Consider the following 27941-nt stretch of genomic DNA (forward strand, 5'->3'; position numbering starts at 1 on the left):
TGGGTGTGTGGGGAGGCGGAGATCAACATATCATGCTCAACAAATTAATGAACCAGCGGCAATTTGCCACAGAAAGGCCCAATTCCTCTGAGACACACGTTTAGATGAGACTAATCACCTCCAACAGTGTTGAACCATAGCTGCCAGACTTTTCTAACCAGGAAAGTGTGGACTCGAGGGAAAGGGAGACAGAGTCAAAGTGCTCTTAGAACGTGACCTCGTAATCAGAGAAAACCAGAGATAAGAAAGCACAGATGTATGATTCAGCTAGAGATAACTGAATTGAGACCAGACAAGAACTATTTTCAACCAGGATTAATATTTTTAGTTGTTCAGTTTTAGTTTTTTTTTTTTAGCTGTTTTAGCAGTGGGAAAAAGCGGAGATGCAGACAGAGAAGGGCAGCTGAATGGGAGCCATTGAATTCACATGATTCATAAAAGATTCACACTTCCAGTACTACTATGATAACACACATTTATTGTCACATTTACAACATATAAAATGGCACATATAAAAATACATTTGTAAACGCTAAGAACTGCTTTGGTACCATAGCTTGTGATACAGTGATCTTGTGCATTTTAGATTGCTACAGAAAATTACAATGTGTTGTTTTACATGGTGGACTAAGTATTGGAAATTGAAACGTGTGTAAGTGAATGTTATTCAATGCAACAGAGGACTAAAAGCATAATTTTTACATGTACACATATGGCTATCTAGTTTTCTCGAGTACAGTAGCCCTTCATATCAGCAAGCAACAACAGCTGCAAGACAAAAGTCTGTCAGTCTATATACAATGGCACTCATGGCCATCCTGTGCTATGGCAGTGATACGCTGTGTTTATTGTTTTCACTTGTAAGAATAATCACAGAGGCCGATTTCCTGTAAAAGCCACATGTTTAAGTCAAAGGTCAGCTCTTTATTCTATCTTGACTATATTCATATCTACATTATGAATGTCCACATTTTTCTAGATAAAGTGCAAATCTGGCACAGAGCTATGAAATAAATCTACATACGACAAGTCAAAAGATTCACAAAGGACACAAAAATACATTTCATATAATTCTCGTGAAAAAACAAAACTGATAACCTCTGTATGTCATACCGTATGTAGCTAAAAAGAAGTATTTCTCATAGGAAAACAGTGCATGTAGAATAAGTCTGCATTTCAGGCCCTTTTACAAACTATTATAATGCAGTGAGCTCAGCTGTTGGTCGTACTTAAGGTAAGAAACAAATGCAACAGAAAGTTTTAATTCACATACTCTCTTTCCACGGCCGCTCCGGGTTTCAGGCATCATGCTGATGATTTCCAATAATGTGGGAATTGCATATTCAGACGGGGCTTTGTTTTCATGTGTGTACAACAGCTAATAAGATTGGTTGTTAAAAAAAACAAAAACAAAATACCCGCTTTTCTAAAAACGAACACCGTAAAGGGGCATGAAGAAGTAACAGCCAAAAAGGGACATATGGCTGCAGCACATACCTCATAAGGCCTCATTAGTCTCTGGCTACAATGGAAAAAACAGTAAATGCATCTTTACTTAGTGTAAACTGGTTCCATAGCAGTGTGACGTGAGTACCGTGTTCATATTGTGGCTTCCAAATGATGGATGATAACATAATGCTCACTATTTCTAACCATTGTGTAGTTTCAGAGGTACTAAGTGTGATACAAGAACTCAAAGAAGAGCAAAACCTTTCGAGTGCTTAGTGAAATACAAAGATTGCCTTCTCAGTCTCAATTTTGCTACATTCTAGTTTAGTCATGTTCCCTTTTTCAGGCACGTTTGAAAAAAGACAAACCCAGAAAAGAGCTGTTTTGTCAGGGTTTCTTACACGTGGCTACAGGAAGCTGTCCTCTACCTCCGGTGTCCCCGAGGAGCCCAGCAGAGCGTCCCTCTCACTGATCTGCTCCAGCCTGTCCTCCTCTGGCAGAGTGTCGGCTGTGTCCTGCGACATGGAGTCGGTCTCCTCCTCCAGAGCCAGAGAGCTGAGGGCAGAAAGACAAAACACAACTTCACTGTAACTGCAAGTTGTACTGATAACCTGATCACATCTCACATTTTTCCTCTGTTCTCATGTGCAGTTGTCATTTTTAAATTACTTAAGTGTGTACGTATTGTATACATTGTAAATAACCATAGGGTATATAACATTTGTGCAACATTTTTTTTGTCTTCTTGTCCTCTGACTTCTTGCTCTCTGTCTTGTTGCTGCTGTAACATGTGAATTTCCCCAACTGTGGGATAAATAAAGTCTATCTCATCTTATCTTATCTTAACTTATTTTATCACACTGTGCACCCAGCCACATGAGTCACAGAAGGACACACCATAGTTAGGACTAATTCATATCTCTTTGTGGTATTCCTCCTAATCTTTCCCTTTTTTCCATTTTTTCAAGCCTACTCGCCCATCATTAGTGCATTTAAAGACATGGTGCGTCCCATGCTTTAATGCATTGGACATCAAGATTTGACAGTTCGTAAAGTATTCAAAATGCAGCTGTTTGTATTGAATAACTAGGTCAAGCACTCCCTGTGTACCTCTTGCACTTATGCAACGTACAGTAAACCACTGGAACCATTGCTGCAACATTGATCTAATGTTTTTTCTTAGTAATCAATTATACAAGAGGCAGCACCTCTGACTTATTTAAGCTGCCTGTCATCCTAAATAAAGTCTAAAAGATCAATCAGCCGACTAGAAGTGATGTCAGAATTTGAAATGTTTTTCACGCTTGATTATTCTGCGGAATATTTCCTCCTTTGTATGAGTATTTGTTTGATCTTTCATTCTAAAACCAAACATTCAGTTTATGATCACAGAGACGAAATAAGGGCAGCGAATCCAAATGTGGATATTTTGTGGTGGATTGAAAAACTAAAAGGTTTTCTTGTGCACTGTGGAGAGGTGCGGGGCGTGGCTCTCCAGGTGGCTTGGGAATTGGCTCCAACACAGCTGGGACTCATCACAATCAAGCACAGCATAAAGGCTGTGGACTGCAGAGGACTCATTGCCAGATTGTTTCTGCTGCTTAGTGGTGTTGTTGGCTGTTTACCAGCGTTACCTATGAGTATTAGTGAATATCTAGTTTCTGTTCTCTCGTGTCCGTCCCCAGTGCCTGATCTCCAGTGTCTTTTTCCTTTTTGATCAATGAGTTCTCCTGCTTCTTGCCTCCACCTGCCTCAAGCGCTCAGCACAAGCACTCACACCACCTGAGCTCTGTGCGCTCCAGCGTATCTCTGAACCTGCTCCTCTCAGGGCTTCCCAGCTATGAGTCTCCTGTGTACCTGGAGTCGCCACTCATTGCTCATTCAATAAATTCCTATTTTATTCTTTATTCCTGCTATTGAGTCCAAATCCTGCTGAAACATATTTCTTATTTTGATTTAACTATGCTGCCTGATGTATCCATGAGACCCTCACTGACCCCCCCCCCACTGATCCGTCTATGGATCTGGACCAACAGTGCCCCTCTGTTTTCTCTCAGAAGGGGGCCAAAGACTTCAAACCAAACCACAATGTCAACGGTCCAATCTGAGATCCAAATGTAAGCACACGAGTCGCCCTGCTGCCAAAATTGAAAACACAGCCGTCACTCTCAAACTGACGGACAGGTCTTCTGACAAAGACTATAATACTAAACAACAACGAAGTCCAAGTTAAATATGAGTTATAAGAAAAAAAAGCAATTTTGATTATTCATGTTAATATACCTGGATGGTCAAACATTTATTTGGCCTTTAAATCCAACATTGCTTGGCTGCATGTTTATATATGCTATAAAAGCACGCCTCCATGTCGGCCTCTATAATACAGCTATTGTCTCAGCTCAACATCTGGATGAGTGGGTGTGTGGTGGAAGAAACACGGCTCTCGTTAAGCAAATACATCCTCATCTTTCTTGCAACCCCAGCATTTGCCACACATCTGCAGCATCTTTTTCTCTGTACCTTGCAGGGCTTTCTGATGGCACGTCAGTGAAAACTTCCTCCGGCTTTGGGTCTGGGATGGGAATGATGTATTCGTTGTATGAAGTTATGACTTCCTGTGCGTCTGCCTCTTGTCTGAACTCTCCAGGGCTCGGGCTCTGGCTGTAGGGGTCCGGGGGGAAGGAGAGGGTGGAGGATGGGGAGCCGAATGCTGGGTTTGCAATCGGAAAGGGTGAGGAGAGCCTGGGTTTGGTGCGGGCGACAGCCGGGTGATCACTCTTCAGGAAGGTTTCGTTGACTTGGTTGTATCTCTGTTGTGAGGAGACGATAGATTCAATATGTGAATGTGACCGATTACTGGTTAGTCAGCTTGTCAGTTTGACACCTCAGATTTTATATCAGAGCAGAAAAAAGTGCTCTCAGTTTACTTTGAGAATCAGTGGAGAATCAGCCTGGTGGGCAGTATGTCTACTGTGTGAACTGCAGGTATTCTGCAAGTTCCTGCATAGATGTGCACAGAATTACTGTGTTACTACTGCATTACTGTCACTTTTTCTTTCTTTCTTGCAGAGTTCAAACATGCAGAGATCAGAACTAACTGCATATTACACCTCATTTTAAAATACATCTTTGCCCAAAATGTATCTAAATTCCTAGATTAGTGTGTGTATTTGCTTTTTCTGACTTTTATTTCTTCAACACACATATACCTCTGTGTGTCCAACAGGGTCCAACAGGGTCGTGCAGTATCAAGCAAAAGTGGAAGAAGTACTTATAATTTACTTACATATAAGCAGTAATACCTTAAAATTAAAAGATGCATTTTTACTTTTAAAGAAGTATTTGCATGATATACTTTAAGTATCAGCAAAAAAAAAGCAATATTACTTGTTATTCCATATTATGCTATTAAAAATATATAATATTATTGGATTACAATGGTAATGGAACACATTACAATGGTAAAATAAACCAAACAGCCACTAGGGGGCATACAAGCTATGTGTGAATGAGGGAATACATGAGCAGATGAATGAGTGAATTTATACGTAACTTCATCCATGTACAATAGAACATCATGTGTGGCATGTTGAGTCCAAGTTCAAGTTCACTGCAGCACTGATGCATTAATGAATGAAGTACCTTTTTATAGCTCTCTGCCAGCATATTCCCCACACTGTGGACCAGAAAGGAGAACTCAGGCCTTTTCTCAAACTTCTCATCCCAGCACTTCTTCATGATGTCATAACTGCAACAAGAACAACATAAAAGCAATGAATTTCTTATTCTACACTCTCATGTCAGAGCTACCAGAGAGGTGACAGGATGACAGTGAGGCTCACACTTCATCGGAGGCGTGGGCGGGTTTGGTCATTCGGTAGCCTCTCTTCAAAGCGTTGTAAAACAGCTCATTCATGGGCAAATCAGGGTAGGGGGTTCCTCCTGCAGAAAGCATTTCAAATCACTTGAAACGTAGAAATCAGAAGTCACGCACAGGCTAGAAATATACACCACATGTCAATTTTTGAATTGACAAGTCATAAATCTGAAGTCGTGCACGCGCCAAAATGTGCATAAACAAGAACAACACTCTTAACCTACAACAGATTTGTCATGAGAAATTGATTTCTTTTATTTCCCAGCACTGACACTGGAAATAAAATGAATCTTCTGTCCAGTGAATGTCAGATTGAGGCAGGGAAGCACAGAGAATCTGTGGTTAGCGCTAACAGAGGCTGGATTGTGAGTGTGTTTTTCACCACTATGGCTTACCCTACATAGGCAATAAACTGACTGCTTTGTTTTCATGGTAGTTTCAAAAAATCGTGGGAGAGAGGCTCTTAAAAAACAAAAAAAAAAAAAAATAGGTCGTGAGCAAAGAAATGTTGATTTCAAAGCTTAACTATACCCAATAAGATTAAGACCTCATATGAGTCTTCAAACAAACTTGCATCCAGACAGGGAGTTGCTTTATTTCCATTATTTAGTGTTTCCCACAAGAGAGCAAGGAGGAGTCCGGGAAAGTGTGTGTGTATATTGACAAGGAGGCAAGCAGGTGAACAATATGAGCTAAATAAGGAGTTAAAGAAGATGAAGCCCTCCGCTGTGTAAATCAGTGCTGGCTTGAATTAATGTTTTTTTTGTGTGTGTGTGAGTTTATGTGTGTTGACTAACCCAGTGTGAAAATCTCCCAAAGAAGAATGCCGTATGACCACACATCACTCAGGGTGGTGTATAAATTATGGAAAATGCTTTCTGGTGCCATCCACTTCAAGGGCAGGAAGGTCTGAACGAAAGAAGAAAAACACTCCATGTGAGAAAATAAAGAGCTGTTTTATTAGACTGTCGACCAGGCTTAGAGTCCAGTTACTGGTCTAGCACTTAATTGGTGCCATTGCAGATCCGCTCAAGGTCTTGTTTTCAGTATATTATTTATCAGTTTTGGCTCAGTTATATCCATTTCATTACATTAATTTGACAGCTGCTTTTGTCCAAAGTGACTTCTTGTGTGTTTTTAGCCTTTTTCTGTGCAATGATTTCGCCACTTACGCTGCCCTTAGAGATGTAGTTGGAGTCATGCATGATGTCCCTGGCCAAGCCAAAGTCACAGATCTTGACCAGTTTGCCCTCGCAGATCAGCACATTCCTCGCAGCGAGGTCACGATGGACACACTGTGGTGGAATAAAACTCAATTAAACCACTTGTACACTTTTTGTGTAGATTAAACAAGCAAGACATAAAGTGTCAATTTGTGAGCTTCACAGTTCGTGGTAGGTGGCTTTTGTTATCTTCAGACAGAACCAGGCTAGCTGTTTCCCTCTGTTTCCTGTCTCTATGCTGAGCTAAACCAACCAGCTGGATCTAGAGGCTTGAGTCAAATATCACCACATGCATATGACGGAACCCTAATCTTAATATCCTACATTCTTAGAGGCGAGGAACTCCATCCCTTTTGCCACTTGGTAGCTGAAGCCCAAAAGATCGTCATAGGTGAGGATGGGAGAGTCACTGATGGCCAAGTCCAGCCTGCCGCCTCCTGGACACGACAACAAGGTGTGGCGACAGACGTGAGAAGAAGAGAAGGTGATGAGCATCACATGAATGAAGACACTGTCTCATTGTTGGGGAAACTCCAGCTGTCCTGTGACTGCACGAGTTGAAATAAAGCTCATGCATTTAATATGCTCTAACATTTGTCTGCAAATTTGCTCCAGTTGAAGATCAAAAAGCAAGCTGACATTGACTTATGAGGCTAAAACCATTCATCTGTTCATGAATTCCGCTATTTTAAATTGAAAATAGTGCTTTTCACACATAAATACAGGGGAAGTTCCTTCACTGTGACCAGCAGGCAGATGGGTCCTGCTTGGCTTCATACTGTACTTCAAGTGTGTCTCTTTCGTCTTGGTTTCCTGTGTCCATTGTGCTGAATTCATCATGCTTGTGTTCAGTTACAACATTGGGACATGAGTTACTGTTAGTGCAGACACAAATGTAGCTCAAGTCTAACCTTGTTCCTGATAGATGTCCTGCTGGTAGGGAGACTCGTACGGAGAGGACTGGATGTCTGCGTACTTGATGGCGTCTATCTGCTCCTGCATGGGCACGTAGACCGAGGGCTCGTCTTTACTCATGTCCATGTATCCTCCATCGCTCTCACTTCCGAAAGACACATAGCTGGAAGGATACATGAAGTGTAACAATGTACATGACTGACCTAGATGCATATTTATTCATGGTTCTTCGTCATGCCATACATGTTCTGTGGCTATATGCTGGTATGTGACTGTGATCATGAGATACAAACTGCTGCTTTGTGCAGCTCTGAATGGACATTTTGTGCAGATCTTTGAGATCTAAGTCTGCTCTTCTCACCCTTTCCTCTGGCTGAGCGGGGTGCTCCCCCCAGAGATGAGGCAGCCGTTGTCTTGGTTCTTCTCGGCGTAGTACTGCAGGAGGGTGTGCTTGTTCCTGTGCAGGTAGTCCACCAGGTCGCCATAGCGACAGTACTCGGTCACCAGGTACAGAGGGCCTGGTTGGTGGAAGAAGGCAAATCTAAATTTGGGTTTTACCGAACACTAATAAAACATTAACTGCAGACAGGGCTCACTTGCTTTACATGAAAAGCATATATTAATCTAGAAGAGGTTCGCTAAATGCTTAGGTAAGCCTTTAAAGTATTATTAATGGGAAAAGGCCAATTAAATGAATATATATTGATTAGATCTTCAATATTAGTCGATAATTTGATGAGGTAAGTAATCCAATTATATTTCTGATAAAATAAATAATTTATTAGAATACTGTTAAAAAGCTGTTGAAAGCAAACATTATGTGTGCTGCTTTGAATGTATGACATTTATATAATAAACAGGTAATGAATGATTTCAGTTATGCATTGATAGGGGCAGCCACTGATCATGTGATGAGCCACACGGTTACAAAGCTGCACGTTTTATCAAATGTTACATCATGAACTGATAATATGAGCTATGAGTTTGTGCATTATCATCGTAAATAGCATGTTAAGCCTTTAAACTGGCTTTAAATTGCATGTTCACTCTGAAGAACTGAACAGCGATGCACACAACACTTGAAGTTAATTAGTCATTTCATACTATGTTTAACTTTATATGTGTAGTTTTTTAGAAATTAGCCTGAGGGAGCTCAGACAATGAGGAAAAGCAGCTTTTTCTTTCTTAAAAGCATTTTGATATGCTGTAGCATTTTCTGGTTGAGTTCCCCGTGACAGAACATTATGCAAAATGTATTTTATGAGTTTTATAAGACAAAGAAAAGAGACATGAAGGATAAAACACATCTCTGAACCCTATGTCAACTGCATCATGTGAGCCACCAGGTTGGTTTCCTTTCAAGAAAATGCTCTCCACTGATATCATGTGCAGATAATACAAAAAACAAACTATAAAAAATAACCAAATTTCAATGTGTATTAGCACTATATAGCACTGGCGTTCACCATGTTTGGTGCAAGCTCCTAGCAAGTTGACGATGTTGAGGTGAGGACCCAGGTGACTCATGATCTTCAACTCTGACATCAGAGCCTGGGTCTCACTCCTCCTGGCTGTGGCTGGATGGAGACAAAGAGAGAGAGAGAGAGAGAGAGAGAGAGAGAGAGAGAGAGAGAGAGAGGTATGAGAACAGGAGAACTAAACACACTGAGATCAGGACACAGTGCATCCTTGCCAAACTGCTCAATGACCTGTTTGCTGAAACTGGAACCAGGCCGGCAACCAAACTAAACCTCAGCAGGCGGCTGCTCCCTCTGTGCTCACAGGAATATGGCTCTGGTGTCATAGTATTTGACAGCTATACGCAGGGGACTCTACTGTGGTCCACACATGGTCTCTATTGTGTTTTCACATTGTGTGTCTTACATTTCAGCATTTTCACGGCCACTTTTGTGCTGGACTGGGAATGAGTGAGCCCATACGCAGTTGCCTCAACCACCCTGCCAAAGGCTCCTGATCCAAGAGTGCGACCTGAAACACAAAGAGAGGCTCTGTAGGACAGCGTGTGAATGGAGCACATGGTAGACCTGAAAGGAGGAGGGAGAACGTCTGTGTTCGTCCAAATATTAAAAGACATTTTCTGGTGAGATTAGAAACTGGCTTGAGCAGGTTGTAAGAGGTCTTCAGCAGAGGTGTAACCATGGAAGGCTTCCTGTTTGTAAGGAGCAGCTGACGACCAACAACACATCACCAACAACAACAGTTTAAAAAGAGCTTTAAACATGAGGTGGGGCTGCGGCCAAGAAGGCAACTTGAACAAACCTCACTTAGAATTCTAGCCTCAGCTACGCCCAGACGACCCAAACCACCCACAGCTCTCAAGTCACCCGCTGATTGCCTCATACTCATTTGTTCGCTCTTGTCTGAGCAACAAGCACACTGCTGACCAGAAGTCTGTTTCGGCTGATACTAACAAGTGAGATGATCAAATTTTCAGCTTTAAAGGAATTAATGAATTAATCAAAAGTAAAAAAGTGCAAGCAACAAAAGACAATAATAATGAAATGAAAATTTAACCAAAGCAGTGACAAACAAAAGAAAAACAGCCATGATTACATTAAGGAACAATAATTTAATATGTAAATAAATAGATATTAACTCAAATGTTGCAGGCTGTCATGTAAATGGTAATAAAGTTGGAAAGAGGAATACAAATGGTCCCGTAGATATTAATTCAACTGAGACTGAATTTCAAATTGAGACTGAAATGCAATCTCAGTCTGAATTAGCTTTATGTAAGTTTTATATCATTACATTTATTTATGAAATTAGATTTTTGCAAGTAGGAATTAGTCTGTTAATGAATCTGCACATTAATTCATTTTTTAATTACATATGTTCTTAATAAACTTATTTCTTAATGCTGAATTGTTTTAGAATATTTCCCAAGGCCTCACTAAGTACAGTGCTGCTGTGATTTGTACTTGTACAATATTTGAAATATATATATCTGTACTCAAAAACATTTTGTATTTATATCTACCTATCAATCAAACTGTCTTTATTTTTAACACAGCTGCTCTAAATGTTAAATGAATGTTGTGGCAGCACATCCTACTCGAGGCAAGTAACTCTTCATCCCGTCATCGGCCCCTGTTTGCCTGAGGACTCACCCAGCACCAGGCTGTCTCGAGGCATTTCCCAGGCCAGGTCATAGGGCAGGTGGATGGGGTCCACGTAGATGTACTCATGGCCGTCCTGGCTCACAGATTCTATCACCTTCCATCTGATCTCATATCGCGGTTTCTGAGAACACCCAGAAAAAACACACACATGAGAACTGAAACACCAAAACAAATAAAAAAACATCTTTGTACATTTTAACTCACTATTGTTGTTAAAGTCTGTATTTTAGTTTCTTACCTTCCTCCATACAGCGATGAGGATGATGATAGACATGATGATGATGGCCACTAAGGCCAGAACAGCAGCCAATACTGCCACCTGGGAGAAGAGCGCTGCAACAGGCAGAAGGACACCGAGCATTAGCCAGGATGGACAGAAAGTTGTCAATTCACACAAACAGAGAGCCTTTAAGTGAGTTGTCTCATATTCTCAAAAAACATACAACTACACTTTATTAACACATTGGCAATGATTTTGTAAAGAAAGTTATACTTAGTCTGATATTTATAGCTTTAGTACACACATATTTTGTCCTGTCTTGCTGTTTGGAGAAATCTTGGACTGTATCTGTACAATGTAAACTTTTCACACTCAAATCTTATTTTTATTTTTTCATTTTTACCATCATGTGTTTGTTTCATTGAACCCAAATGTGACAGAACTGTATCTTAATTTGTTATCATCTTTTAATTATCGCACAGTTACACAGTGAAAATAATTAAAAAAAACATTCTTCACATGACACCTACTGCTGGACACCAGTTTGACGTCTCTCCTGTCGACGAGTCCTGGTTGGTTGCTGGTCTCACAGCGAACTGTGACCTGCTGGGGCTTGTGGAAGGTCACCTGGCTCCGCACCTGGCTGGTTTTACGAGTCTCACTGAAGCTGACATTGGTCTGGATGCTCAGCACCTCTGGCTCCGGTATGAGCGGCTGCCACAACTCTGTCATGTTGCTGCACCTGCAGCAGGACGTGAGATCAGCGGGTGGAGTCACTTGAGTTGCACCCGAGTCAAAAGGAGTCAAAGGAGGTGCACAAAATTTGGAAGTAAAATGCATTTCTGTGTATGGTCAGCCCCCTAGTGTTCACTGTGTGACAGTTCACTGATGAATGGGTGGTGGTGTGACTTACTTGAGCATGCTGTCACAGCTGTACCACTGTATAGTTGGGGTTGGGACCCCCTCAGCTACACAGGTCACCAAGTGTCTCTTCCCGGGGAGGTGGTGGTCCGTCAAGTCTTTAATCTGAGAGGGAACTATGCGCGGGGGGTGCAGCGGTCATTAATCATTACTGACATGGATAAACACAAAGTCTGTCCTTGATTTTTCTTATGCAAATCCATCACTTTCAAACTGTCCCTGCTTTCAGAGCAGGACCGCGGCTCAAGCGCTACAAATGTACAAGAACACCATGTATACTGTGATCATTTTAAGTCTCTTAAAACTGTCTCTCACCTTGGACTTCCAGGTCAAAGGTCACTTCCTCTGTGTCATCTCCATTTGTGACAAGGACAGTGTAGAGGCCCTTCTGCTCCGTCCTCACCCTCACCAAGGTGAGAATAGTAACGTACCTGAAATATAGGAAATATAGAAAATGTGGTTGTTATGTGCTGTTCCCCGTGCTGTAAATTTCTGTTTAAATTCAGTAAAGTTGATTCTAAGAAATCGTCACATCTGGTGCATTTCTTTCTTTTTCATTAGTGCTGAGGGGTTCGATGTTGTTTGTGAAGCATGTGGATGATATATTTCACTTTTTGAATGTGTATTGGTGAAAATGTGAAATCGTGGTCCTCCAATTAAAACGCTGTTTGGCTTTTTTGTCTGAAAGACATTTATGAGTTGTGACAGGTATCTTGTGTTTATGGTTCCTGTGCGATGAAGGACGGAGTGCTGCCCTCTGGAGAGTATTGTGTTTCTCTCTGCGGAGGCCTTATCTGGTGATGAATGACGAGAGCTAGACGCCTCCGGAGGCCGTCAACCAAGCAGAGGTCCAGTGCTAATTGTTTAAAATGCATTAACTCATATGAGGATATTGCTTTATGTTGTGGAGGCATTTTCAAAGTCAAAGGACGGCTGAAGAGCCTGGTTGGATGTCTCACTTGATCTCATGCTCTTGTCTGGTTGTGATGGTTTTGTCTCCCTTGATGGCGGCGCCATCTTTGCTCCAGAGGACCTGAGGGGGAGGGTAGGCTTCAATCTCCACTCGCAGCTCCACGTTCTCTTGCAGCTTGGCTGCAATGTTTTGTTTCTGAGCAGGTTTCACATTCACGAAGCCTCGCTCTGAGGAAGGAAAACTAACATCATCAGCAACGTACTCTACATTTCATGCATTTGACCGTCTGAGGAAAAATGTATCTTACTGATATCGGTATAATGTAATAATAATATCTATCTCTGTTTTATTCTTCACCAACTCCTGAGAAAAATATTTGCCTTTTTAGCTGCTTAATGATGCTAACTGTGTGCTGATTGGTGCTGGTGGACAATGGGTTTTTAGAAAACAGCTGCAACCTGAAACGATGATGATGATGCCATGAGGGTGAACCAAAATCCCAAGCTCCATACACCTGAGAAGATTTGCAGAGTCTGGCATAATGTTCCTGAGGTTTATTACTATGATCATTGTCTTTCACATACAAGTATTCATGTGATCCAGCGTCAATATAAAAATACTGAATATACTGCAGTTGCTTCACTGGACGGCAGGCTGGAGACAGTGCACTGCTACAGCCGACCCTCTGTGGCCAGAGGGATCCGACTTTTCCACTGAGATGTCAGGAAAGCACCACTAAATTGTCCTAGTCTCCGTGGAGCATGGCGGTTGAACTTATTCAAGGATTTAATAAACATAACACACCTCGCTGAAGATAGAATAAGCATTCACAGGCCCAAATGCATTCAGTGACAGTCAAGAACGAGGAAGGAAAGTTCAGTGTGATAAATCCTGCTTTCGTTGGCTGCTGCACTTACTGTATGTTAATGGTTAAAGCCAAATCTTGCACAACCATTTCTTGTGTATTTGGAGTTTACTCCCAGAAGTCTAAATATAGAGTTGCTGTACCCCCATCTGGTTTGAAGCTCTGTTTTTCAAGGTATCACTCAGGGCGTCTACACCATGTCGGCGGTTTATTTCACACTTTGAACAGAGATAAACAGAAGTCATCTTCATTTCCTGTGAAAGAAGCACCTCTCTAACCTTGACTTGCAAAGGTTTACATAATAAGCGGCCTTCTCTCTGTCAGCGAAACACAATAATAATCCGTCCCGCAGCAGTTTGTTTTAGTTTGGTGTGTATGTGTGTGCGTGGGTTACTCTAACCGAGCACAGTGATGTTGACGCTGGCAGAGGCAGTCTGGTCTTGGACACCCTCGTGGACATGGCAGACGTAGTTTCCGCTGTGGGCCACCGTGGCCTGAGGAAAGATCAGGCAGGAGCGCATGTTCATGGCAGACAGGACGTCTGTCAGCGGCTCGACCTCAACGACCTTGAAGAGGGAAATGATGAGGATGTGACATTTTACTCTCATGTTAAATATGATCAAAATTTGGATAATCAAGCTTCATGGAATGAAGTGCTTTTTTGTTGTTGTTTGTTTTTTGCTTCAAGAAATGCATATTCCCTTATTTATCACACATTGATGTGTGTTGTCAGAGATCACATGACAGATTCACCGAGGAAAATGAAGAAAAGCTGCCTCTTGACTTCACTGTGGAGATTTTCATGATCATCCAAAACTGAACCCAAGAAGAATCAATTATTGCAATACCAACACCACATGTTGTGAGAAGAATTTCACAGAGGGATAAAAACTGAGGTGTGTCTCTACATCTTGATTCAATCTGGGCTCGGCCATGAGGCCTGAAAGTGATCAGGAAGGGAAAGCTGAACAAAAGCGCTTGTTCTGCTCCACTCCTACTCACCTCTCTGTTGGGGATATCCCAGGAAAAAAACACGAGCTCCACTCCGTGCACTGTGCAGTTCACTGTCAGCGGTTCGCCCTGCTTCAGGACGCTCTTTGACGCATTGATGTAGGCGTCAATGGCCTCTGGGACTGGGACGGGAAGAGAGAGTGTGGGGGAGAGGAGGAAGGGGTGGTGATGATGTGATTTATCGAAATGTAGAAGAGTTTCTTCACTGAACAAAGACAGAGCCTGAAATTTATATTTTTAACTCATCGTGTATGTCACAGATGAACTTGGTAGCTGTTGTTCCAGCTCAGCAAACAAAAACTTCAAAGCTGTATGAAAGCAAAAACCCGTTCTCCCGTTTATGCAGCACTTTCTAACGTGTCCAGCAGCCAAACGATTGAACTCTGAGACCAAAAGTCCAGTTTTTACTTCCTCACTCAAACGCCTCTGGCTCTGTCTGCACACCCTCCCGTAGCAAGTCTACCGCCAGAGAGCTCTTAGGTGACAAAGCATATGTGATAATATGGAAATGAGGTTCGGATTCACAGCGCGATGCTTTGGCTACGGAACTTGTAGATTATGCTGCATAAGCCATTTGAAGAAATGTGATGGACATTTTATGGGTATTTTTTTTTTTTTTTTTTACAGTGCTTTAAAAAGATAGACCCATTAACTTTAATAGTTTGGGTGTCGGCCAAGATTGAATTAAAGGGGCCAGCTGTGTGTGTGTGTGCATTTGTGGCTTCTCAGGAGTTTCAGCACACATGGGGGTGAGCCGATAATGACCGCCTTTTTATTTTGGGAAGACTTCCTCTAACGCGGCTTCTTAACCTGAACACCTACCAACAATGCTGAAGACGTAGAAGGCCTGAGACTCTTTCACCTCCCCGTTCAGCTCTCCGCGACACACATAGGTCCTGTCCTCCAGCGGTGCCTTGTACCCCTCGCTAGGAACATAAAGCCCCCTGATGGGCAGATCGGTGTCCTTCTCATAGAGGATGACACTGATGTTCGGATTAGTGACCACACAGGGGACGGTGCTTTCCTCGCTGGTCTTTGTTACCATGCCGTGGGAGCTCTCTATGAACCACACATCAGAGTCTGCGGACAGAAACGGGACGCGTTTGATCTAAATCATCGCTCACACAGTTGCTGTGTGCAGTTCAATAATAATTCATCTTTAAAGTATCTTGTATTTTACAGTTAGTACGGAAGAAATCTGCAGTTTCCACAGACTGAAAATGATAAAGGCTCAGTTGAACTGTGACTTTCAATAAGAGAAAGCAAAATGATTTAATACTTCTGCTTTTTAGTAGCTCTCTCACCACCTCTGACAGTTTTGTCATTTTATATTTTTACAGCTGTGCATTGCATTGTGGGACAATAATGTGCAATGATGTTTTCAGTATTTGTCTAGTGTGCACGCTGACTTTTCTGAGTTTACTTTTTTGACACTTCACCAATGTGAACACACTACACACCTAACATCTGCTGAGAATTAGTGCGTAGTTTGGAATTGAGACTCTTCTGGCTGTTTTGTGAATGAGATGCTTTAATGTTCCTGCTTGTAAAAACATGCTAAGGCAGCTGTTACAAGCTGTACGACACTCAACAGCTCAATCACTGGTAAACAAAGCCAGGCCTCACCTGGGACAAAAACAGCCACCTCCTTAGCTTCTCCAGTGAGTCGATCGATGCACTGATACACCCCTGTGTGCTTCCAGCTCACGTTCCACAGCGTCAGAACACTGGTTGTGCTGCTGCTTTGCACAATTTGGTAGCTTTGATCGCCGCTTTGAACTTGTTCCACTTGGAAGTACGGCACATCGTCCCTCTTGAACTCCCAGCTGGTCTCCCCTGAGCCGGAGCAGGTGAGGCTGAGAGAAGAGCCCTCGGGCAGGACAAGCTCTCTGTCATCAGGCGTGATCTCCAGACAGCACAGCTCGGTGCACAAATACAGGAGAGCTGCAGTTGACACAACAAGAAAAAAGAGTCAGCTTAAAGGTCAAAGAGCGGCAGCATGAGGTCAAAGGTTAAATCAACAATACGAGCCAGATCCTGTTCTATCTCTAAATGATGAAGGATAGGAGTTGTCTGGAGTGGATATGTGGGAGGATAATGATGCCTTGCGAGTGACAGATGTATTTAAAGTGACAGAGGGCAGCTTGAAAGCATTAGCTGTTAGCATCAAAGCATTATCTCACCGGCCGGACTGCAAACAAATAAGCTAAAAAGCCACCTTATTTTTTAGTGTATATGCACTTAACAAACCCTTTCCCCTCAGTAAACATGGCTTTCTAAGGCAATTTGTGGAAGTTGTGAGTTTTCAGTACTATAAGTTTCACTTTGATGCGTTTCATTCGAGTCGCGACTTGCTTGGCATCATGTTCTTTGCTTCCCTGCAAAAGCTCCTGTGGTCCGGTTACACATTTTTTACTGATTTACTGAAAATGAGTTCTCACCTGTAACTATGATTGTCAGATGGAGCGTGGATGCCGTCACCCTCCTCATGGTGGAAGCTTTCTCTGCACTTTGTTCTGCAGACAAACAGAAGGGATAATAATGCGGATTAAACTTCATGTGTCCTTGGCTAATACTTCAAGAAACACAGGTCATTCTGTCTACAAAACCTGCAGCACAAATAAACAAAACTGCAGGGAACTCTAGTTTGTGTTCACCCCAAGTGACACACAACACAACCCCAGTTAACATCTCTGCATGAGGCTTCATATCATGATGGAGTGATTCCTGCCCTCATGAGCTGCAGCGGGTCAGGTTAAAGTGAGAGTTAAGAAAATAAATCAAATGTTGGATGTCAGAACAATCTGCTTCCAAAAACATGAAATGACATAAAACTATATTCTACTCATAGCAAAGGAAACAAACAAAAAGTATTTTGTTGTCAAGCTGCTTCCTTCAGTGGCTGCTGTCCGGCGCACAGTCTGAGGTGCAGATGCAGCTCGCTCTGGAGGTATTTGATGCCTCGCTGCTCCAGGACAGAGCAACAATGTCTGGCTCTTTTTGTTCCTGGTTCACCAGCATTCTGCCCACTAACAAACGGGTCACTGTGTGCAGCTTTGCAACGCACTCGCTGGCAACAATGCTGCGTCCAAGCTATTCTAGAGCCATGCTGAGCCATTAATTGGTTTTGGTGTAAACAAAAGTGAAAATGAGGGCATTCACGTACGCTGCTGACACAGGAGCGTACTTAGGATTTTGAAGGTTGCGGTTTTGCAATACTAAAGGGATATCATGTTGTATACCAACTTGGTATCAATATGCCAGTATTCATTCAAGAGCTACAGGGGTCAAACGTGCCTAATACTTCCTACACCATCCTCAACATTATCCACTGTTAGCCAATTTCACCGCAATGTAAGAAGGCATAAGCGAAGACTGAGGAGGGGAGGAATGGTTTGTTATTATGTTTGGGGTGGGGGTTAAGGCCTGCAGCACACAGTCGTCTGGAAACAGTTAAGGATGGATCACAGGCCTGTACGCAAGAGGGTGGGAAAGGGAGAGAGGGCGGAAGAGCGAGGCTTGGGAAGAGCGAGGGTGGAGGAGGAAGGGAAGGAGGGAGGCAGTGGAAAAATTGTGAAATGCATCTTGTGAAATCTTACCCCATTTAACATATTTACTCACTAATGCAATCTGATTTTACCATCTCTATTTTAAGAAACTGGCCTATTTATGCATTAGGTAATAGAAAATGTGTTTTAAAGACGACATTTCTCCTTCTGAACAGAAACTTTTCTCACTTTTCATTTATCAATTGAACATATCTGGCAACGACTGTATCTATAAAAGTGTATCAGTCACTGAGTTTATTATTGATTATATTCTCAGGTATGATAGAGATGGAAGATCTAATAAGTTTGGCAATGCTGGTGAAGAATAAGAAGTTCCATGACTAACCCAATACTCAAACCAGATACACGTTGTCTCTCTAAATTAACTGCCTTTGGCACTTCCGCTCCCAAAACGAAAAGCTCTTGAGTTCTTCCAAAAACATGACTGGTCCATTTCCTCCCTGGCCTCCTGGTTCTAATAAAAAGGGGTAAAAGAGAGAGAGACAGAGAGAGAGAGAGGGAGAGAGAGAGACAGAGACACAGAGAGAGAGACAGAGACTTTTTTCTTTGCGTCGTCCTTCATACACTCCTCCGCAGTGGCACATGCTGCATGCACTAAAACACACATATTGTACACGCAGGCACGCGCTGTATTACACTCCAACCCACCCCCATTTTTTTCATCCATTACCTCCACACACACACACACACACACACACACACACACACACACACACACACAAACACAAACACGCAGTCACTGGTGTCTGTGTTCAGTTCACGTTCCCACAGTATCTTGCTGAAACTTTCCCAGGACCGCTGATACACTTGGGACCCTGCTGGTCATGACGGCAGGAGCAGGGGGGGTCACCTTATCCCTGAGGGCCCCCAGCAACCAGCAGCGAGGGACCGTGCACTGAGGAAGCCATACATCAGCGCCAATGAGTACCAGTAACCTCAGTGTCAGTGATGATGACTTTGAGCGACAACAGCCAAACGCAGTGACGCCAAAGGAATGTGTCACTTGGCACCGCGAGGACTAACAGATCTTATTGTGACTGGCTGCTGATGCTATTTTTTGCTAAAACAAGCCAAAGAGCTACATCAGGGCTACTGCAGGATACAGACTGACATCTGAGATCAAACATCAGAAAACATTCTTTACCGAACAAGAATCTCTGTGTGTTCAAATCTTATTTTGAGGTCTTTGAAAAAGATGGAAAAATAAGATTTGGCTACTGCAACACGATGAGGTTTTCTGTTGACTGCTGGACCTTTGAGAAGGAATCTGACCCTTGAGATAGGATGTGCTGACTCGGATCAGAGGGCCAGAGGGAGCCAGAAAACCACTTCAAATAGAGTTTGGAAAGTCAATGCTAGATTTATCCAACATTCAAGAACACAAGACTGTGGCATCAAAGTCATTGTCATGGTGTGAGGAGACGCTTAAGGGGTCTCATAAACACTGTGGAAAACAGAGATGCTTTTGTGCTAATCTCTGTCCTGGTCAGCTCTTTGTGCAAGAAAAATAACAGACAAAACTATGAAGTGTTAAAAGTGTCAGTGCACTGGTCAATCTGCCAAGAAGGTTTGGCAACATTTCAGGGACACTGCTTCCAACTTGATAAAAACACTTAGCAGCAGTTTGACCCCTGGAACAGAAAGAAGCTCTTTGTATGAACCACAGAGACAACAGAGTGGCGTTTGAGACAATTTACAGTAAGAAACATCCACGATAAGTCAAGTCAAGTGGTTGGAGAGGGTCTTAAAGATGATTTAAGGGATCTGAACGGCCTTTTTTTTAACATAGATGTTTATTGTTGTCTTTTTCATCTTTGAAATGGGATACCCTCATTCCTGCAGTGATCGTGGAGGTCTGAAAAAAACAAAGTGTTTATGTAAGTGATGGCATGGTAATCACCATGACGGATAAACTGTTATCCCACTGTACGAGTTTTCCCACAGATGCTGGGAATTTGGTGGCTGATTGACCCTTAACGGATTTCATAAACAGCCCTGCTACACTCAAAGTGTCACCGGCTAATGAGGAAGAATGCTACAATCGACCTCAGCGGGACGCAGGCAGCCCACGCACAGCCTGAGCCCCACAGCAGCCTGTAATCCCACCTCAGGGATTATCTATATATACTGTAGCTGCATGTTTTATTTAAACATCTGGCAGTGATGAAGCAGTCCTCAATGAGGTGGGAACTGCTTTGTGAGCCGCATTTGCAGCCAACTGTTTGCTCGAGCCAGTCCCAAGGGGGGGAAAAATTGCACTTAGAAAAAGGGGGAAAAGCGTAATCTATCACAAAAGAGAGAAAGATGTCCAAAAAGCCTCCCAAAGTGCAGCTGGAGAGCTCTGACTTCCTGTATGGGGAAATTTTCTGGCCTTGTGTGGGTGTCGGGCAGTGATGCATCAGTGACACAGCAGACCACCGCAACCTCTAACCAAATACTCATGCAGACAACAGGAGACACCAAAATGAGAATTGCACAAACTGCACATGATGAAACTTCTACAAAGAGAGAAACTGCTTTAAATAACAAGCCGCACAGAAAAGAAAAAAGCAGAAATGAGGAAAAACATGAACAAAGGCAGAAAGAAAGAGAAAAACAAAGCAGAAAAAAAACAATCAACGTGAAGAAACAGCCCAATTAGAGCAATGACAAAGCATGACAAAGCATGGACACACCGCAAGAGTACTGCACACAGCACCAGACAGTGGAAAAGACAGCAAAGGCAGCATGCAGACATACAGAACACAATTTATGGGAAACACCACATCAAAGCAGAGAGTGGGACGGCAGAAGGAGCACACACATAGTCTTACATCACAGACAGTCATGTTTACTTTGCCGAAGTGTACAGGAAGCTGCGATCTGCAAAACAAACATCTCCAATTTCGTGGCCACTATTTTTCCAATGCAAACAATTATAGCTCAGAAAAGACAGACCGTGAACTAAAACTTTATCAGGACTTGTGCTAAATCTTGATGCTGGAATAGCTGCAGTGCAGAATAAATGCATACACCATAGACGTCTTTGTTCGTTTTTAGAAGGATGTCAAGGTTTTCTTGACCCGTCTCTGAACAGACGGACTCTGGCGAGCTCTGTGGGAAAAAAATGACCCAGTGTGTCTTTGTTAAAACAAACCTCCATTTTTATCACTCGCCTTGGACAGACCTACCCCCCCTGAGGAAAACCTTCTGGTCCCTCGGCAGCAGACCCACGGTGCACTGCTCCCACCCCAGGCGGCCTCGCTGTCCCCCAACGTGACTAATACACATACTGTATGTTACCAACTGCAGGCTCAAAGGCAGATTCAGCTGGGATAGCACACGTGTCATCAACATGCTGCCACGAAATGTGAGTTTCTGTAAGCAGGAAATGCTTAAATGTGCAGCCTGCGCTTGTATCACAGTAATCCATCTTTCAGATGGAAAAGCTGTTACACTTCTTCTGAAAGATCTGTGCCAAACAATTCTTTTTGATGCCATATGCGACATGTGAAAAGCAGCGTTAACTGATTTTATTTTATTTGCATGATGCCAAATCATCAGTCAACAGATGTTATCTCAGGACACTTTTCAAATAGAGCAGGTCTACAGTGTACACTTCATGATATGATTTACAGAGACCCAACAAGTCCCACCATGAGCAAGCACTTGGCATCAGTGGCAAGGAAAATCTCCCTTGAAATGTAACACTGGTCGACTTTCCATCTAAATGTAGCACAATTTTCAACCAAGTTTCTAGAAAATCAGGAACATAAAATGCAAATTAATGCTTCCATCTTAATGTTGTGGATATACTGAATATAGGGATTTGGCTGCATTGAGCGAAACAGCTGGTGGTGCTAACTCTCCAGTCATGCTAGACAAAGTGATGAGATGAACGCAATGAAAAGAGCGCCATTCAAATCGCACACAACTGGAAACCATGCAGACAACATGATTGAACTATGGTATTGACTGTGTGTTTATTTCAGGCCTTAATTTGAGGAACGTTCCACAGATGTGATGGTTTCAACGCTTCATTTAAGTCACATGCTCCCCGTACATCATGAGTTTTTTGCTACTTCTGTTTCCATGATGAGAACGACGCGAAAACGCTCCGTGGATCTGAAGGGAACTGCAGTCAGGTGACAATTCTCTGTGGTTTCATCACCGCAAGCAGCCGCATTGACATCACACGTCGTCATTTGATCTATTGTTAACATACAGATGTTGATTAATAAAGCAGCTTCAATGAAAAGCTCTGATCTTCTTACTCTAAGTTCCAGGCAAATGAACATTTTACATCACCACTGAGGAAATGTCCCAAACAATACTCCAGAAACTCACTTGCGACATAATAGTTTTGGCAACTGTTCAGTAACTGTCAGCAGGACGGAGACAGATGGAGGTACAAAGGAGGTCTTAGATTTAGCAGTAGTTTCAGGTTTGGTTCACTTACCGTACACAGCTGGACACAGGACTTTGAAAACCTCTACATCAGCCAGAAGAACTGCTTGTATCCTGTAACTTTAGAGCTTGAAGCTCTCAAGTTTGCATGATCATGTCTGATGCATTTTAAAACCCCCCCTTGGTTTTATTCGGCTCAGCATTAGGACACAGTGACTGTGAGTGGTCTTGCCTCAGCAACCAAAGTGACTGTACTTGTGCTGAGGCAACACATGTTTGGGAAACTGTGGCTCTTGGTTTGCTCCCTCTCAAACACGGTTATAAATGGTGTTTGTAGTGGCGGTGGGGGGATGTAAAGGGCTTCTGGGTAAAACTGATGGTTGTAGAATGACAGCGTTAGATGTGGCTAGCGTTTGATATCACTTTAATGATCTAATTTTCTACTCATTTGGGAACCTAAATGAAGGAAAAGTGATTAAGATATCAAAAACTAAAGCAGCTGTTGTCATTGAAGTCATGTCAATTTTTCCCATTTTGGACAGTAAATGTTGCCAGTCGGGCTGTAATTGTGTGTGTGTACCTTGTCCCAGCAAGTTGAAACTTTCTGCTCATAGGGAATACAGGGATATCAGATATATTTGCTCACATAAGCAGCGCCACATCCTCCCACGTTGAGACGTCCCCACCCTTATGCACGGTGTTACCCTCCTTTTTCCTGCACACCGGCCATCCAATGAACACTTGAGGGTACAAGACCCCCTACCTGCCCTGTGAGAAACAGAGGACGCCTACACACACATCCAGTCCCTCCACTCTTACACGCCCCCCCCCCCCCCCAAAGAAAGAAACAGAAACAGCTGAATACAATTAGGCCTGACCAGCTTTAAATTCCACTCATTTCCCTAAACACATAACATTGAAAGGAAGGGGAAAAGGAGGTAAAAGAGAGGCAGAGAAACATCAATCCAGGTGATAATTTATACTACTTGTGCCGTTTTGGCATGTGTATGTACAGTGATGTTAACGCTGACATTTACAGCCAAACAATCTTGCAATAGCTCTTTTCTATGCATGAATATTGAGAACATCAGAGGATAAATATATAAATATCACTTAAGCCTCAAAGATGTCGCCACATACTCTGAAAGCAGCACATAACCGTAATAATAAAAACACCAAAAAAGTCTCTATTTTCCACTGTGTGGAATATTCTTATCTTGTAAAAGCAACAGACGGTTTTCCTTTGTCCTCTCCACTGCACTGTATCACCAATTCCAACATGTTTTTGTTGGACTGAGGACAGCACAAACTCCAGAGAGAGAGGGAGAGAGAGGGAGAGAGAGGGAGAGAGAGAGAGGGAGAGAGAGAGAGAGAGAGAGGGAGGGAGAAGGAGAGGGGTGCTGTAGAAAATCTGATGAAGACCAAAACTTCCCCCTGAAAATCTGTATTTTTCCTTATACAGTAAAGTCAGAGAGAAAATTGTAATATCTCTCTGTTGTTACCCATGCAGCAGTGGAAGAAGGTGGATCCTTTACTTGAGTAAAGGCAGTAAGGTACACAGTGTAAAGCTGGTCTAAGGTACACAGTGTAAAGCTGGTCTAAGGTACACAGTGTAAAGCAAATCTTGCATTCAGAACTTTCCAGAAAGCCCCTGAAAACTTCAATCCTAGAGGAAGACTTTGACGTTTTGGGAAATGCACTGTTACATGACAAGATTGATACAGCTCTCTTGTGTGATTTGTAAATCTGAGCTGCAGCCAGTTAGCTTAGCATAAAGACCAGAAACTAGGGGAAACTGTTAGCCCCAAAGTTAGAGTTGCTGGCAGGTAGGTGTTTCTCTATAACATGAAATATTACATATTATAGTTAAAGGTTGGGGAAAAGAACATTATCAATTATCATTTATTAACAGTTTAACTCAAAAACTCAGCTTATCTGCCTCATTAGGACTCTGTTGGTATAGTTTGATCAGAATTGATTGAACTGGAAACAGAAACAGGTTTTGGTTTTGTAGGTTATGTTTATGAATATTAATGTGAAAGTAACTAGTAACTATAATTCATCCCATCAGTAAATGCAGTAGAGTTGCAGTAAATTATGTCCCTCTGAAATGCAGTGCTTACAGTAGAAATACTCAAAGTAGCAGCACCTGTTCCAGATACTTTCCACCAACGCTCTCTGCTACGTGTTTGTAAATGACACCTTTCTTTGCATTTTAAGGCTGACTTCCTACATAAGTTTGGCATTATAACTCAAGAAGAAACATTTCCTCCTGGAGTCGTCCTGCAGGAGGGGCTGCGTTCTCTGACTGAAGATGAGATGCAGCTGCCTGTCAGCTCTGTGTGAGTGGGTGGGAGGGGAAGAAGGAGGGAAGGAGGGAAGGAGGGGGGAAGGCCAGATGGACGGGCAGACGTACAGGATGCTGCATCGCAGCACCACTTAGTGCTCTTCATTGAAGCTATATGACTCAAATAAGAGTCTAAGTACAGCAGTAAAGAAGCAGTGACTGACAGAAGGGCACAAGACTGGTCGAGTCGCAAAGAAACAACAGCTCACTTCAAAAGTATGAATGATGAATTATGAATCAGCCAATAAGTGACTGCGAGAGAGTGAGTCAGGGACTGCTATATTTGAATATGAAAAACAAGAATGATCATGTGACAAGATGTCCGAGAGCTCTAAATGACTGTTCAAACTCTACTCTTCATCTGGATCTAGACAACATCACACTGGTTTTCAGAGCACGGTTGCTCAACAGCTGTGCATTCAGCTCACGGAGGATAAATCACAAGAGGACAGAATGGGATCAATGTGTTTCAAAACTTTCTGCCGAGCTCAAACTGTTACATATCGGCACATGTGAGCCAAATCAGACTCCTGGCATGTTTTCTGCACGGTCATAATGTGAAGCACATTTTCTCAGAGCGGCTGGCATGTGGAGAGCTCGCAGAGCCAGGAAACAGCTGATGACGAAGGATTAGGTCTGGGTCAGGGGAATGGAGCCGACTGGGCCGCGCTGCACTGGGGCTGGGGAGAAGAGCCCTGCTGCAGTACATACCAGCAGCCTGACGCACAGGGAGAAAAATCCCCACCGCTCAAGAGACAAATGAAACTTCACTATGTTTTACAAATCCATGCAGCAAGGATTTGTCAGAGTGTATCTACAGTTTGGAAGTTGGTGCTGTGAAACGTTCAGCAAGAGACCCCCAGCTGATGAAACTATGACATGAATGCAATGCTGTCTAATACCGTTGATGGTGAAAGTATGACATGCATGCAATTTTCCAACAGCTCATTTGCAACAACAGTACGAGACAATGCCTGCACCGAAATATCCAGAGAGCCGGAGAAGATGAAAGACTTCAAAAGAAAACTCCTAAGTGTAGAGGAGGAGATAAGCAGACACAAAACACATGGCAACGATGTTTACAACTTGTGTTAATTCAAATTCCCCCATATCAAAAAGGTCATCTGTACACAGAAGATGGATGTGCCGTTAACCAACCTAACAACTAAACACCGCAGCAGCCGAGCATAGCAGAGAGACGGGGAGGCCTTCAGGTGCAAAACATATGGCGGGATTAGAGCGGAAAGACATGCATGCCACATGTGTCTCAGCCACGAAATAGCTCACATTGCTGTAATGTAACTCATTCCAGGTACTAAAGCCTTCTCCAGTGATGAATGCGAGGAGATGATTCAACCGATTGTTTATGTCTGCTCGGCTCTACGTTCCTCAGACGAGGCCGAATCACAGCTTTATGAGAGACTTACATTAAAAAAGGGTGACCGAGGCATGAAGCGATGAATTCAGGCTGGTATGTGTTAATCGCTAAAAGGAGAGCCATGTTACAGAGGATGCTGGTGACAGTGACTGATACCGGCTCTGATATCACTGCACAGCCACGGCTTGATGAGCTTCTCCATGTAGCTATGCAAAGAAGATCAATTCGGTTAGGAACATTCACAGGGGAGGAATAAGACTGATGGTTCGGCGGTGAGGGCCGTCGGTTCACTCAGGGTGACTGAAGAGGGCTGTATAAACAAGCCCTTTAGCAGCGAAGCACAAAGTGGAGCGCACACAAACAGCTTGTGTATAAAGCCCAGTGTGTGTGAGAGAGACCCTGGTCAAACCTTGTCAAACGCATTCTCTTAGTGAGAAGATAAACATAGTTAAAGTTGCACTATGTAAAGAGTGAAAAGGTGTCTATGTACAGAGATGCAAGCCATCACCATGTTGATGTTTGAACAGGTTGCTCACACTCATTCACATTGTAATTCCTGTTGTGTACACATTCAAGTATGCGGGTAACAAATACCACCAACAGAGACACATTCTCACGAACTGTAGCAACAACATCACACAAGAAAACAGACCAAAATCAGACTTTTTTTGATCTTCAAGTGTTAAATCAGATTATTTTATCAGTTTAAATCGCAGGAAGTTACATGAACCAACTGTTGTGAGGATGAGGTGCATCCCCTCTGTGACAGACAGCTATGAAATTGAGTCGGTCACAGCGGGCTTCCCGAGCAGGCGAAGTGAATTTTCAGAACATCTTCACTCGTGCCAGCAGCTGCCAGGCAGCTATGACTAAAAGTAATAATCTCTGACAGTGACAGAGAAGTAAGTCCCCTTACCTTCAGAGTGATCCTTCAAGCATTGACAAGTCCTCTCTCTCAGTGTCCGAGGAGGTTTGTCTGCCAGCAGTCGGTCTCCTCCTTCTGAAATCAGAGGAGAGATTTCCAGCTGGTTGTCTCTACAGGGGCTGCTGCCTCAGATGTACAGATCCCTCAGATGTTCAGAGTCTGAGGTTAATCTCTGCTGTCCCGGGAGTCCGCTGGAGGAGGTACCGCTCTGAGTCCGGCTGTTTGTTTAGTCAAATCACAGCACCATGGGGGTCTCCTCTCCTCTCTCACACTCTGAAAAAGCCTGCCCACCGCTCCCAAAGAGTGCTGTAATTTTAAAAAGGAGCGTCCCCAATGGAGACATGCGCACACACACACACACACGCACACAATGCTTCCCTGACAGATTCACACAGAGGAGAGAGTCAGTGGTCCAGCCCTGCCGAGGCTGGAGTAAGAGCTGGAGGGGGAGAAGAGGGAGGGAATTGTGAGGGGGAGTTGAGCAGAAAGCAATAGAGGGAAGTTTAAAAAAAGAGAGAGCAGTGAACAGAGAAAGAGAAAAGACAGAGGGAGAAAACTTACAAAACGCAGATCGAGCTCTGCTTGTTGTTGGTCGGTAGCAGCTGAGAGTCTCCCGAGCTGGAGTGATTTGTTTATGAATGGAGCGGCGAGCAACTGGAGGTGAACTGAGACAGTCTCTATTGGCAACAGCAATCTGGACCGCATCTAACCCCTCCATAGAACAACAAACACAATAAGAAGGAAGAGAAAGAGTGAGAGAGTGAGAGTGAGAGGTCCAAGCAGGAGGGGAAAAAAAAAA

At 43.1% G+C, this 27941-nt stretch overlaps 1 protein-coding gene across 1 annotated transcript; it reads right to left on the reverse strand.

The window, feature by feature from the left end:
* Positions 1–458: 458 nt before the first annotated feature.
* pdgfrb (platelet-derived growth factor receptor, beta polypeptide) lies at positions 459–27761 on the reverse strand. Its single transcript, XM_076739222.1, has 24 exons — positions 27704–27761; positions 27134–27581; positions 16979–17053; positions 16164–16481; positions 15360–15617; positions 14529–14659; positions 13927–14092; positions 12708–12888; positions 12064–12179; positions 11741–11864; positions 11358–11569; positions 10846–10940; positions 10596–10728; positions 9349–9453; positions 8931–9041; positions 7826–7982; positions 7461–7627; positions 6874–6986; positions 6499–6621; positions 6124–6235; positions 5292–5391; positions 5092–5197; positions 3970–4259; positions 459–2004 (listed from the first exon to the last, which is right to left on the reverse strand). The coding sequence occupies exons 3-24, from the start codon at positions 17025–17027 to the stop codon at positions 1857–1859; spliced, it is 3315 nt and encodes a 1104-aa protein (XP_076595337.1). The 5' UTR covers positions 17028–17053; positions 27134–27581; positions 27704–27761; the 3' UTR covers positions 459–1856.
* Between the last annotated feature and the right edge of the window lie 180 nt (positions 27762–27941).

The sequence above is a fragment of the Chaetodon auriga genome, chromosome 9, assembly GCF_051107435.1.
Source record: "Chaetodon auriga isolate fChaAug3 chromosome 9, fChaAug3.hap1, whole genome shotgun sequence".
Classification (NCBI taxonomy): Eukaryota; Metazoa; Chordata; class Actinopteri; order Chaetodontiformes; family Chaetodontidae; genus Chaetodon; species Chaetodon auriga.